General features: G+C 35.3%; 1 protein-coding gene and 1 pseudogene across 2 annotated transcripts; both read right to left on the minus strand.

Annotated features, from left to right (window-relative positions):
- Positions 1-1,063: 1,063 nt before the first annotated feature.
- Positions 1,064-3,319, minus strand: LOC140802164 (uncharacterized; annotated as a pseudogene).
- A 3,943-nt stretch (positions 3,320-7,262) lies between these two features.
- Positions 7,263-12,198, minus strand: LOC140802348 (uncharacterized). 2 transcript variants are annotated; one of them, XM_073157847.1, is made up of 3 exons: positions 8,972-12,198; positions 7,984-8,091; positions 7,263-7,745 (listed from the first exon to the last, which is right to left on the minus strand). In XM_073157847.1, the coding sequence occupies exon 1, from the start codon at positions 12,167-12,169 to the stop codon at positions 9,062-9,064; it is 3,108 nt and encodes a 1,035-aa protein (XP_073013948.1). In that variant the 5' UTR covers positions 12,170-12,198; the 3' UTR covers positions 7,263-7,745; positions 7,984-8,091; positions 8,972-9,061. The 2 variants fall into 2 exon arrangements, with proteins under 2 accessions (XP_073013948.1, XP_073013949.1); XM_073157848.1 differs by having other exon boundaries at positions 7,984-8,099.
- Positions 12,199-15,444: the final 3,246 nt, after the last annotated feature.

Consider the following 15,444-nt stretch of genomic DNA (forward strand, 5'->3'; position numbering starts at 1 on the left):
TTAGAGAATACATAATCCAGTATCACAAAACAGATATGTCAGCCAAATGCTGCTTTCAGAATGAATACCTGCTCAAACACTTTTTTTCGAGAACAAAAAAAAACCTCCAGGACCATTTGCTCTATTTTACAAGATCATCATCATAATGTTGTTATGATCCGATCACGTGGGTTAGGCTAGTCGAATCAACTTGAGTTAGTTAGTTAGCTTTATCTTCTTGTTTTGAATTTTAAATAAATTAGATAATCCGCATATTAATCCGATTCGCTACGAATTTTTACTCCTATAAATAGGAGTGGACATATGTTGATAATTATCCATCAAAGAATTTGAGTTTAACCAAATCATTATTTTCGTCTTTATCTTTTACCGTAGCTGTTAGATTACTTTTATTTTTCTAGAAGTAAATTATAGCCGTAGAAGAATCCCGATCTTCTAAACCCTAGCTATATTCCTACACTAGCAGCCACCCTACTTCACGACCATCTACCACCACTCTTGATTGTCTGCCACCCTCCGACAACCGCCACAACATTGGTTATTTACCGTTCTGCCCTATTTGACCTTGCTCCGCTATTTTATTAATACTCACGAGACAACCACCACAATCACAATCTTCTTACGACCTATGAAGCACGGATACGGATACGGGATACGGATACGATACGATACGGATACGGGGATATGGCAAATTCTCAAAATACAGGATACGATACGTCTAGGATACGGCAATTAAAAAATTATATAAAAAAATTATATTCTAATGACAACATATACATAATATTGCATTCAATATTTTAATACATCTATTATCTACATAAGCATTTAATAGCAAAAATGAGAGTAATAGATATCAAAGACAATTAGACAAAGAATACATCAACGTTCAACAAATAATGCACCAAAATGAGAATAGTAGTATCATTGCATTCCATATGAGTAACTCATAGACTCATAGGTCATAGCACTAAAGTTTATAAAGTATCCACCAACATTTCACAATTTGTATGACACCAAAATGAGAGTAATAATAAGTCAGTAGTGTAATTGGCAATGACATTAATTATTCATTTCCATTTAAGTCAGTCTCCTCATTGCCTTCATCAGTGAATACAATAGCCTCCAAATCAGGTTCATCAAGTGAGAGGTCAGCAACTTCAAGAATACCCGCTCCATCAAATGAATCAAATGAATCTCCTCCAACATCCCACATTTTGGTCTCCCCTTCCATATACTCAGTCGATCTTCTAGAGAGAAGACGAAGATTGTTATGGATAAAAACTAGATCCTCTGCTCGTTGTGGAGTGATCTTGTTTCTTTTCATTGAGTGAATAAATGAATATGTGCTCCAATTCCTCTCACAACATGAAGATGAACATGGTTGCCCGAGTAATTTAAGTGCTAAATTCTGATGGTTAGGTGCAAAAGCACCATGAATGACCCACCACTTCTTTGGATCAAGAATATCTCTATCTTCAATAGAGTCATAGTTATCAAAACCCTCTGTTGCAGTTGAGAAATTGGCATACTCATTATTTAAAATTCTCCTCTCTTCTCCGTTTGCAAAGAACCTCTTTAAACATTTGTTTCTCATACGAGAAATTTCTAGATCTTTGTGTGAAGGAGTGCGGTTTGGATCCTCACTAATCCAAGTATTGGTATAATACCTAGTAAGAAGAGCACAAAAGTTAAATTAACAAAACTATAAACCAAAAGAAACAACTATGTAATAAATTTTTAAGCATTGACTTTACCTTGGATTCAATGAGTGTGCTAAACAATGAAGAGGAGTATTGCTTCTATCCTATCTATCAACAAGAATTTTATGCACAACTAAGTAAAAAGCTGACTCTTCATCTTCTTTTTTTGCCTCATGTCTGTATATAGCTGTTTTCACTCTTTCAATCATATCATCCCACATTTCATAAATCAAATGGAGGCAAGGTTTGTCAAGATCGGCCAATCTCGAATTGAATAAATAGGCTCAAGAAAAGATAATATATATTCAATTTTGTCCCACCATATATCATCAAGAACCTTCTCTTTCACAAATTGTGCTTTAGCTACATCATCCTCTCTATAAGAATTCCATTTATCACTAATAACCATCGTTTGTAGCCCACATTTGATAGTTTTGAATCTCCTCTGCATCATAATAGTTGAGGCAAAACGTGTATCAGCAACAGCAATCAACTTCAAATTTACAAATTCATTGAAAATGGTAAGTCGCATAGAGTGTTGCATGATAAAATTTTTGATGCACATCACATCCCCTGCCACAATGGATATCCAACTGCATTCATCAAAAACAAGCTCATTCCCCTCAGTGTTTTTTGATGCACATATATTTTTTAATGCAAGGTTGAGGGTATAGACAACACATGGAGTCCAAAAAATATTTGAATATTGAGCCTCTATAAGCATTCCCAGCTGACTTACAAACAGGGGCATTATCAGTAATGACTTGCACCACATTTTGTGCTCCAACCTCTTCAATTACTTTACTGATCAAGCTAGATATAAAGAATTTATCTTTGTATTCCCCTTCACAGTTTACAGCTCTAAAAAATATGGGACCATTCTCAGTCACTGCCAAAAAATTGATAAGAGGTCTTCTTTGTGCATCTGTTCAGCCATCACACATAATGCTAACCCCTTTTTCCTTCCATGTGCCCTTAATGGGTTCCAATAACCTTTCAATGTTTGCCCTTTCTTGTTGCAGAAGTGTGGTTCTCAACATATTATATCCAGGAGGCAAATAACCTGCTATTTGATTGTTAGTTGCAAAAGTATAAGACTTAATATAATATGGGTTCCTAGCAAGATGAAAAGGTAATCCAGCAGAGTAAAACATTCTAGCAATTTGACTGTGTAATTGATTACGAGAAGCCATATTAAATGACTTCTCAAGAGCTGTTTCTCCAGACCTTCTCTTCTTTGATCCATAGGGCATGTTAGAAGAAGAAGTTGCAAGGGGCATACTAGAAGTTCCATGTTGAGTTGACATTGGCAATGGTACTGACTTTGGCATAGAGTTCTTTATTTTTAACTCAGCCTGCTCCATTATCCTTTTCATTTCCACAATATGCTGACTATTTACTTTAGGGCATGGTTTGATTCCACATCCACTAATTCTCATCACATGAGCCTTTACTCTATAATAAGATCCTTTGTATATTTGCTGACAATAATTGCACTGAAATCTCATATTCCCTCCTCCTTCTCCCATCTTTTCTAATTTGGTTACATATTTCCAAAGCGGAGCACTCTCATCTACCGCCACACTATTAGTACTAGAACTAATACTTTCAGTAGTCATTTATCTGTGATAAAAATAAAACAGAGAAATTTTAATTTCTTACACTGTACTAATCTAACTATTAGTATTAGTTCTAACTAGTATACTAATATTTAAGAAGATGAATTCATGATTTCATGTCATTCAAATTAAATATAACCAGCTAATCTAGGAATCTAATAATGGAATAAATCTGAAAATTCAGAATTATAATACTTAAGCAACTAGAGAAGGTTTAAAGCAATAAAAATTCAGACATGCAATACTTAAGTGATCATACAGTTAAACTGTAAATAAGGCAAAGTAGAAAAGGAAAAAAAATCAGAGAAGAAATCTGCACAATCGAAGAAGAAAAAAATTCAAACATGCAATACTTAAGTGATCATACAGAATTAATTAAACTGTAAATAAGGCAAAGTAGAAAAGGAAAAAAAAAATCAGAAAAGAAATTTGCACAATCAAAGAAGAAAAAAAATTCAGACATGCAGTACTTAAGTGATCATACAGAATTAATTAAACTGTAAATAAGGCAAAGTAGAAAAGGAAAAAAAAATCAGAGAAGAAATCTGCACAATCGAAGAAGAAAAAATTCAGAGAAAGGAGAAAAAACTGAGAAAAGAAAAGGAAAAAAAAACTGAGAAAAGTAACTTAAAACAGAATTTAAGAAGGGAAAGGGGAAGAAATCAAATGAAAAATTCAGAGAAGAAATCGAGGAAAAACTGAAAAGAAAATTGAAGAAAAAAAAAGCTAGTTCATCGAGAGAAGAAATAAACATACCTTCGTCGAGAGAGAGGAGGAAGAAGGGAGAGCGGTGGCTTGTCGAGAGAGAAGGGGAGAACAGGGAGCGGCGGCGGCGACGTGGTCGCGAGAGAGAGGGAGCAGCGTCGTCGAGAGATCGAGAGAGAGGGAGAGCTAGGGCACGGTTTGAGATATCAAATTGGGGGTGGAACGACCGGGGGGGTGCTGGGGGTGGGGTGGGGGTGGGTAAGTTAAATTTCTTAACGGGTTTCTTAACGGGTTTATAAAATTAAACTCACCCAATTAAACCCAAAACGTATCTGAAACGTATCCAACACGTATCCAGCCGTATCCACCCCGTATCCGAAAATAAAAATTAATTATTTAAATTTAGGATACTCCAAAAACGTATCGGATACGTATCCGGACCGTATCCGTATACTCCACCCAAATTGGAGTATCCGTGCTTCCCAGCTTACGACCAATCGGTCTAAATCTGGTTCATAACAAATGGCACAAATGGCACAATCTTTTCCTCTTCTTTCTAGAGATCAAAGTATTTCCCAAATACAAACACTCAAAACTATCAGTACAACTTTCTTGTGGGTTCTCATAACTTTCATGTTCTCATTACATTGAAAAGAAAATGAGAAAAAGAGTTCAAGGGACATAGAAGTCATCATATTTTTACAAGTGTCACATTAAAACTAGAAAGCTAAGAAACCAATTATGCCATGTTTGCATACTACAAGACTTATTGAGGCAATATATACTCCAACTAAATAGTAAGCCGTAGGAATCATATTCTCTTTGAATAATTCTCACAAGTCATATTGCACATTTTTCTTCGACATGCAAACAAAGATGCAAAGAAGTAATCTGCTCCACATATAACAGTGCCAAAGTCTTTCCTCTACCCATTTCATTTCAAAATTGCATTAATATTCACGTAATTGCCGCTAGGATCGCCGATTGCTGCCAACTCACCTCTAACGAAACCCTACCTCTTTTCCTCCCTCTTTATAATCGCAATGGCCTCTGTTTTTTCATCCTTCCAACTTCGTCTTCTTCTCTTCTCCCATCACTCTTTCGCTTGTAAGTGTTCGACGGAGACCGTGAACATCTGAGCATTAACGGATCTCACCGAGCACATGTTTCAATCGACTAGTAAGTGCTCTATCTCCTTTCCTATTTAATTTTATTTTTGTTTGGTTTGCTTTGCCATCACCAGCCGATGACCTTCAACCGACCTCGTGCCTACCAAGGGAGCTTCTCATTATTGTCATCATCATGTCGGTACCCTTCACCGGCTTTCTAAACCTCATTAGTCTATGTGAGCTCTCCCGATATATTTGGGTCTCACTTTCAATCATTGTCGTCATCGATCCCACACTTTTGGCCAAGTACACTCCCCAATTTCACACAAAGCTTTGACGTAAACTACATGGCATCTTCCACCTCTTCTTCATTCTTCTTTCTCTTCTCTCACGTAGTTTGGTGTTTGGCCTCCCTACACCTAGATATGAGGTTGAATTGTGGACCCTATTTATTGGTATCTTTGTTTTTTTTTAGTTTTTAAATTATTTCATTATAAATAACTCTTTACTATTAATTGAAGTAATCAATATTAATCGCATTCTTTCTGTTTGTATTCCACTTTTCACAATTATAATAAATTTTATGTTAAATTAAATTACACAAATGTTAGTGTCATTATTATTGTTGCGGTTATTCCATATTAGTTGATGCTTAATTGTAAAATGAGGTAACTAATATTAGATATTAAATTATATTCCACTTATTTATTACATTTGTTAGTGCAAATGTATATATGGCAAGTTTCATGTTCCGAAACACAATCTAATAAAAATATACAATTTTAGATGATAATGTACATGTCCAAAGCACACTCTAAGTATATTATTGAAGTTAAGGTTAAAGTACTCTGAAAGGCAATTCAGCAGGTTTCTTAGAGAATAATCGACTAGAAGGACTCAACGGTTGATCAAAATACTGCAATTTCCCCTCCTTTACCGATTGAGTCTGAGTTTTCTCCCTCGTCTGAGTCTGAGAATACCATATTTCTTTCATCTAAGTCTTCTCCCTCCTCATTCATCTCAGCCCTAATCACCCTTTCCTTTGCACAACTTTCTTCTTTACATAGCCTGACATAATTCAAATTTCAAGTCATGACACATTTTCACTGTGTCAATTTTTGCTTAGAATCTAATTCTCGTTTGGGCTTTCATATCTTCTGATTTTATTTTAAAAATTTGCGGCCATTGTGCTCCCAAATTAGGGCATGACATTGGATGTCAACATTTCGTGACCATGTGTCCCCTCTAGGATATTGATTAAAGTGGATCCATGAAGCACGAATACCTCGTTACCCCTCCGTACCACTATTCGAAATATAAGACCTCAACAGGCCTCGATATGGATACAATTAGAGGAGTATCTGAATTAAAAAATAATATTTTTAATTTTTTAATTTCCCAATATAGTTTTGATACGGCTCCAATATGACTGAATACGGCTTCGAAACGATGGGATATGGCTCCGGTACAACTTTGATACATTTCTTAATCGTCTAATCTTTTTTTTTTGTGCTAACAGGTGATATAAAACATATATACTAATTTTTTTGTACTAATCATGGTACTTTAATATTATTTTTATTTGATTATGAATTAAACATATAATTTGAAAGCTATTTAAGATCCAAATTAGTTGTAGATGAATAGGTAAATTAGGTTTTAATTTTTTGCTAACACTTTGAGTTTCACATCAGTTTTTATTACAATATTATTCTAAAGCTTTAGGAATGTAGATACTAAATATGTAGCTTTCTTTCCTTTTATGTTATCCTTTTTTACCATATGTTATATTAGTTGATAATAGATTGAAAATATATTATTTATTGGCGAATTCATACCGTATCCACATCTTGCTTTTAAGAATTTGAGTATCCCCGTATCCATATTATTGTATTTCCGTAGCCCGTATCCGTACTTTATAGAGATAGATTAAATAAAATACAAGCAGGGAATTTAAGAGAATAATTGGACCAAAATGTCTAACATAATCAAAGCAAGGAGTGAAACAATAGCAGTACAAGTGAATGACAGTATGTTAATCAACTACGTCAGTAGTAATGAAAGGAAAGACTGATAAATATTTTAGTGTTAGAACTTCCCAAAAATTCAGTTCATCTTGGAATGCTGCATACCTTAAAAAGCAATTTTATTTGAATAAAGATCAAGAATTGCTGCTGTTTCCAGTACTAGAATGCTTGCCAGCCTATGGTGGTGGTGGTGCCACATTACATCCCCTGGAATATTGCTTAATAGCAAAGGATGCAGCTAAAACAAAGTATTAAATACCATAAAGACTGTTTCTTGCCTAGTTGTATCACCTCACTGGCTAAGACCCAAGAAAAAAACATATCTTGTCGAGCAAAGGTTTCATTTCATCTCTAGAAAGTATCACAGAACCATGTCGTGAAGCTCATTGAGCATTAGATTGATCAGGAAATATCTTTGGAATCTGACAAGCTTGTCTTCACTGCACTCTTGTGGGATACCAACATTACACCCAGTACATGAATTTCCTGCAACCTCTGATAAAGGAGAGGTTTAACCTCAAGGTTTGCGGTTGGGAGTACATGATGAATTTTTTCGATCTTGATGCATGCAGGAAGGAGACATTCCTGAGAAGCATCATTACTGGCAGGGATTAGGTAAAGCTCATCAAATATGAAATGCAATATTATCATACAAATTAATAGTCTAATAGATAAAGAAACTGTACTGACTCCAAGAATTAGCCTAAATTTACGGGAACCAGCCTCCAGCCATTGTATTGATTAGTTAATTTAGAACAGATATGCATGAGACTACCACAATTGTGTGGCCTTGCAAGGACAGACAAGATATGTGAAATCTTACCTAGTAGTTTAAAACGGTTTCCTACATGACTCAAATCCGCACTGCCAGCAAGCACGTAGCAAGCTAAAATATTACTGCAGCAAGTATGCATTGGTTGTAGCTTCAAGCCTGCAAGACTTCACAGTAAAGCAACTATTGTTTTGAAACTCTGCTAATTACAAAGATTATTAATTACTAGAAAAGTATCAACTGCATGTTCTGATGTTGGAGATGACTTGGTCATCTATATACTAAAACAGAAACAGAAATAACAATATTGAGAACTCAATCTCTTCATACTATATTAGCGAGAATCTCTCTCTCTGCCCCGTAAAGGAGGTAAAAGCAAATTGCTATAGAAACCTCTAGTATATCTATTAAAGGTTCAAAAACTACAACCATACAATGAACTGAAAGAAACTAACAGAAAACTAAATAACAAAGATAACAACAACAAGACTAAGTAAAACTTATTTTCTCTTTTACTGATTCCATCATCATGTTTTATTGCAACTAATGATTCCCTGAAGTGGGAAGCCATGTGCTTAGCATGAGTTTCTAAAATCAACTTTCAAGAATCTATTACAGGATTCTTTATCCACTCTTTGACATCTGGAAACATCCATATCCTGTAAACCAAGCAGCATAAAGCTATGAAGATTCATCCAGCAGAGAGGTCAAAGATTAATGAGGTGGGGCACATCACAATCTTGAACTAAATTAAAAACCTTGTAAAACTCTTTCAGCAATGAGCCCTATTTCTAGTAACCTTAACCTATAGATATCACCATTTATAATATTTCCCCCCAATAATAGTAGCTAAATTTTTGTATTGAAAGGTCTAGCAGCAGGAACTTGTGGGAACCGGTCTCATTTAATTAGAGATTTGTTAATTCTTATTTCTTAAACTGACAGCTGACTCTGTGTTTGATAGTCCAAACCTACTCATGTTAGTAAATATTAGAAGAAGTTATTTTCTGATAATGCAAATGTCACCATTTTACTGTACCTCATACTGTGCTAGCTGTGGTTCTGGAGTAAACCTTTTCTCAACGTGTCTTTGTTGACATAATAAAGGAAGTTCCTTTTTTTCACCATTTCAAACTTTATACAATCTTTTGAGCAGACTGCGAGCTTTCCTCTTCTTCCCTGGTCTTGAAAATGCACTAGAAAGGAAATTTATTGTAGTCTCATCAGGAGCAAATCCTCTTTCTTCCATCTCTTTGAGCAGTCTTTTCACCTCAGCTCCATTTGGAAGTTTTGACCACCCACTTATTAGGATATTATATGTTGCAGAACTAGGTGATACACCTCTCTGCCTCATTTCATTAAATAGCTCTCTAGCTTGGTTCATCATTCCTACCTTTGCAAAATCACTTATAAGAACATTATATGTGCTTACTTTAGGAACATAACCTTTAGTCACCATTTCACAGTACAGTCTTATAGCTTCCTTTTTATTGCTTTGTTTCCCATGGCCGGTTACTAATATATCGTATGTGACATTATTGGGGACCAATTCCTTGTTCTCCATCTCATTGAGTACCTCATTTGCTTCATTGATCCTTCCAGCAAATGAAAGTCCATCTAATAATGTGTTGTAAGTTGTAATGTTTGGCATTAGACCTTCCAAAAGCATCTGAGAATATGTAGCAAAGGCTTTCTCTAGATGCCCACTCTTGCAATGTCCAAGTATAAGAGCATTAAATGTAATAGTATCCGCTGAAATCCCTCTTCCCAACATATCATTCAAAACATAAGTAGCTTTTCTTGTCATCCCATATGTACATAGAATATGAATAAGGGTATTATAAACAGAAATGTCAGGAGAAAGTCCCATCGTGATCATCTTCTTGTGCATTTGTAAAATTAATTCTTGCCTCCCACTTTTATAGCATGCTTTCAACACTTTCCTGTGAGTAGAAGGGTTAGGAGAGAAACCAGAAGCAGACATTTCTTTCAACAAATGGTTCACTTTTTCTACATCTGCGGCCTCACAAAGACTTCTGATTAAGGTATTATATGTGATGAGATTAGGCATTATACCAGAGCTCTTCATTTCATTATAATCCTGAAGAGCCTTATCTACTCTTCCCTCCCTGCAGTGTGCAGCAATCATAGTGTTAAATGTTGCATGATCCGGAGTTAAGCCCATGTTTTTCATTTCTTTGAAGAAAGATGTTGCTTCTCCAGACTTCCCAAGCATGAAAAGGCAATTTATAAAGACATTATAGACAACAACATCAGGCACTATTTTTCTCGCCATCATTTCTTGCCCCACTTTGAAAGCAGCAGACATGCTCCCCATTTTGAAGAGGCCATCCATTAAAGAGGTGTAGTTAACACGATCTGGCAAGAGACCTTTCTTTGTCATATCTTTGAATAGCAATTCTGCTTCTTCCATCCTGTTGTGTTTCCTTAAGCCATTTACTAACACATCCAGTATGAAATTGTTGGCTTCAATACCTTCTTGTAGCATATCGTTGTATATGGCAACAGCAGCTTCTTGTTTCCCCACCTTAAAGAGACCATTAATCAGAGTTCCATAGGTTACAACATTTGGAGGGATGTCTCTTTCTTTCATTTTCCTGATAACATCGATAGCATTAACAACCAGTCCCTTTTTGGTGTAGCCATTGATGATGGAAGAGTAAGTGACAACATTCGGATTAATAGATTTTTCCTGCATTTCCAGCAATAACTGTTCCGCATTATCCATATCTACTGCTTTGCAATATCCATCAATCAATGCTGAATAGAAAACATTATTAGGAATGATCCTATGGGATGAAATCAGGTGTGACATGTCCTTTGCTTCATCCATCTTTCCCTTTCTGAATAGCCCATGCATTAAAGCTGTATATAAAACCAAATCCATAACAATACCTCGAGCAACCATTTCACCTAGAAGAGCAAACGCCTCCCTAGTCTTTCCATTCTTAAGAAAACAATCAATGAGATTACAGTATGTGACATGATTAGGAGCAACACCCATCTTCTCCATCTCCCTAAGAAGGGCATAAGCTTCTGAAAGCTTACTACTATTGCACAGTCCGTTGATAAGAGAGCTATAAGTAACAACATCTGGCAAGATCCCACCCTTAACCATCTCTTCATACAGTAAGAATGCCTCGTCTAGCCCTTTCCTTCTACAATATTCACCTATGAAAGCCGTATGAGTTATAACATTTGACTCCAAATTTAAATTCCCCTCATCCATCAGATTTCTGGCCATACCAAACTCCCCAATTCTACAAAAGCCATCAATAAGAGTGTTACAGCTAATGATATCAGGCAAAATACTCTCCCTCTTCATGCTCTCCACCAATTTAGTGGCTCCATCCATCTTTGCAAGCTTACAATTCCCATCTATCAACGTATTGAACCCAATGACATCTCTACATGTTCCTCCTAGAGCAGACATCTCAATCAAAGACTCAGCTTTATCTACCAATCCTTTTCGGCATAAACCCACAGCTAAAGTATTGAAACTAATGGTATCAAATCCTACCCCCTTCTTTACCATCTCTGACAAAAACCCAACTGCCAATTCAGCCATCTCTTGTTCACAGAACCCCCAAAGCACAGTATTATAGCTCACTGTATCAATTTCAACCGTTCTAAGCAAATTTACAGCAGCGTCTAACATTCCCATTTTGCAGTAGGAATGGATCAAGACATTGTGGGTAAAATGATTGCCTTTATTACGGCATCGAATAAGCTCATCGTAGAGGGCCGGTACCTGGGAGACCAATCCAGACGAGTTGAACTTGAAGAGAAGCCGATTCCAAGAATGAAGAGTTGGATTCAATCCGAGATTTCGCATGCGACGGAAGGCATTGGTGGCGTCGGAGAATTTGGAGCAGGAGAGGTAGGTTTGGATGAGACCGCAGAAGAAGGAGGCGTAGAGGTGGGCTTTTGAAGGTGGGATTGGAGATTTAGTGTGTTGAGGAGCTTGGAATCGGCGAGATTGAGGAGAAGGGTTTTGCATAGAAGAAGACGAAGAGGAGGAGGAGGAGGAGGAGGAGGAGGAGGAGGAGGAGGGAGAGAGGAAGAGAGAAGAGAGGGATTGGAAGGGGCCGGGAGTGGAGTAAGAGAGGTTTTTGAATCGTTTGAAGGGTTTCATGGTGGTGGTGAGGGCCTGAGGGGTGGAGGGGGAAAGAGCGCTGAAAATGGCGAAGTTGTTTTCTGGTTTAGGCCATTTCATGGGGTAGCAATAAAGTGGTGTATAAACCGAACTACTTGTGTTAAGTTGACGGGCCGAAGGCAGCGAAGGTATTTTTGTTCACACACTAAAAAGAGGAGCTGATAGCTCGGCTAATTATTATTTACACATGATCAGCGAGACAGTACTCGGAAATGTCACAATGTATGATAATATATTATGCTTCGGCTAGGGAGAATGAAGTCAGTCCCCTCCATCCCAGCTCAAAGAATGGTTAAGTCTAATGTAGCATGTTGCTCAATCACTGTCTTGTTACACTCCTTGTAAATATTAATAAAATTACAGCAAGCAAAATGAGCAGCAATGAAATCGTTAGAAATTTCACAAAATTTGTTAAAAATTAATAAAAGTTATTATTATATTTACAAAAGTTATTAATATTTTTTCTTCTTTTTTCTTTATTTTATTATTTCTTCTTCTTCTTCTATCCCTTAATGATTCTTTTTTTTTTCTATGCAAGTTTAGCTAATCACTCTTTAATTAATATAGTAAAAGATTAATTAGAGATAGTGGTAAGTTAATTATAATTAGTTAAATAACTAAAAGTATGACTCTGTATAATTCTTATTTATTTTTATGTATATTATAATGATGAAGTATATAAATTCTGTAATGTATAGAAAAAATCAACGAAAGTTGTTAAAAATCAATAAAAGTTGTTATTATATTTACCAAAGTTGTTAATATATTTTTATCTTTTTCATCTACTTTTTTTTTGTTATTGTTTATTCTTCTTCTATTTCTTAATCATTCTTTCTTTTATCTAATTATTTTTTAAGTAATAAAGGCAGAGATTAATTAGTAGTGAGATAATTATAATTAGTTAAATAACTAAAAGTATGACTCTATATGATTATTATTTATTTTTATATAAATTGTAATTGTAAAGTATGTAAATTCTATGATGCGTAGAAAAAACAATAAAAATTATTAAAAATTAATAAAAATTGTTATTATATTTGCGAAAGTTATTAATATATTTTTTTCTTTTTCTTTAATTCGTTTTTTTTCTGTTGTTGTTTCTTCTTCTCCTCTTTCTTCTTCATCTTCTTAATCTTCTTTTTCTTCTTCTTTAATCCCTTAATTATTTTTTCTATATAAGTTTATCTAATTGCTTTTTAATTAAAACAGTAAGAGTATAATCAGAGATAGTGGTGAGATTATTTTGATTAGTTAAATAACCAAAAGCATGACTCTATATAATTATTATTTATTTCTATATATATTATAATGGCGAAGTATGTAAATTTTGTAATGTATAGAAAAAAAAAATAACAAATGTTGTTAAAAATCAATAAAACTTGTTATTATATTTACGAAAACTTCTTGTATTACTTCTTCTTCTTCTTCTTCTTCTTCTTCTTCTTCTTCTTCTTCTTCTATGCCTTAAAAATTGTGCTTTGAGCTGGAGGCTCGTGATGGCAATGATGGCTATCCGTTTGGGTTCGTTTAAAGTGGTTAACAATAGCAAGATTACAGATATTTGGCAAGATCATGGATTGGGCAGTTGCCTTTGAATCGTTGGCCCATCTTTGTAAATCCAAGATTAAATCCAAGATGGGCTAGTCGATTTAACAAGGTTGTGGAGTTGATGAATAACGATCAGTGAGTTGACTCTCAGAATGATCACATTTTTGGTCCCATTCTTGGGCAAAGAATTAGGCAAATTCGACTCCCCATTTATGATAAGGAAGATATTTTTGTGTGTGGCCACTCAACCCTACTAGGATAGCTTCGGCCGAGACAGTTTATAACTATCTAAAAAGTAGTTGTAACCCCCTCCCCTCTTAGTGGGATGGTTGGAATGAAAGAAATTTGGGCCTTAAAATTTTTGGCAAAGATCAAAATCTTTGTGTGGAAGCTCTACTAGGCCAGATTGCCCACTGCTGATATCCTTTATAATATTAGGCTTGGGCCTGAGGCGATGTGCCCAAACTTTGAGCTTGTTCTGGAGACAAGTGAAAATATTTCCCATTAATGCACTTTTACAAAATCTCTATGGAATTATATGGAGTATTTTGGCATTCAAAATGTTAATATGGACTCCTGGCCTCCTAGGCTAATAGGCTCTGGGTCCTGCAAGATGGTAGCCTAATTGGTGAGAAGAAGAAGCTTTTTAAGATCGTGACTGCTATGGTTCACTAGCATATTTGGAAGTGTAGAAATGAATCTGTGTTCAGTGACTTCCAAGAGGTTGTTAATAAGGTTTGGAACTGTTCCGTAGCTTTATTTGCAAAATACTATGATTAGAAGCCAGTAAAACCTACAAAATCTAAGCAACCTAACAGTCTTGACTGGTGGAACTGCTCGCCCCTAGGTTGGGATAAGCTTAATACTGATGCTTAGTTAACTGGGCCAAATGACCTAGGGGGCTTAGGTTTTGTAGTTAGGCAAATTACTATTGCAGGTAGCCAGAATGGCCGTTTCCACTCTACTCTGGTCGCTGAAGCTAGTTGGGTCTTGGAAGGATTAAGAGCTATGAAAGATATTGAAATCCAAAACTTGCTGATTGAGTCCCATTCTCATATCAACATTTTGAATGGTCAGAGCCCCTCCTAGTGGAGGTTGACTCTCTATCATAGATGATATTTATGTCAGCCTAAAAATTTCTCATTTATGTTGCAATGCCAATCAACCCTCCCTTTTGTAGTTGGTGGCCTCAGACCTTAAGGAGACTTTTGTACCGATTGTTTAATAAATAAAATCTTTTGTTGTTTTTTTAAGAAAAAGTCACCTCTCTTTGAGTCTTGAATACATAGATTTGGATAAGTCTTATTACATGAACATATATGGGTTATTTGTATGAAAAATTCACACTAGATTTTCATTTTTGTGAGCGCCCATGTAGTTTCTTATCTCTTTTTTCTAAGTTTAGCCTTCTGTCATTTAGTATTCATTAAATGCTAGATAATATAAGAATAAAGAGAAATGACTCGTATGCTTTTTTTTCTTCTTCTTCTTATGCTGTTAGTTTCCTTTTCTTTTTTGTTGTTTCTTGTTCTTATTTTTCGGTTGCTGCTACTTTCTTCTTCTATCTCTTAATTCCTTTTTTTTATACAAATCTCTCTAATTGCTCTTTAAATAAATAAACACTCTTTAATGAATGTTTCAAAAAGAGAATGTAATCTATGTTGCACAAAAATACAATATCTATTTAAAAAAATTGTAAATTATAGTCAAATTTTAATATTTAAACTATGAATTTTATACTTAAAATAGAAATCTTTGTTCCGCTGAAGATAAATTTTGAATCTGAA

The sequence above is a fragment of the Typha latifolia genome, chromosome 15, assembly GCF_019914945.1.
Source record: "Typha latifolia isolate L0001 chromosome 15, TyphaL0001v2, whole genome shotgun sequence".
Classification (NCBI taxonomy): Eukaryota; Viridiplantae; Streptophyta; class Magnoliopsida; order Poales; family Typhaceae; genus Typha; species Typha latifolia.

Bases quoted from the DNA above. Each gene is read 5' to 3' on its own strand.
- LOC140802348 (XM_073157847.1), bottom strand. From the start codon at position 12,169: ATGAAATGGCCTAAACCAGAAAACAACTTCGCCATTTTCAGCGCTCTT.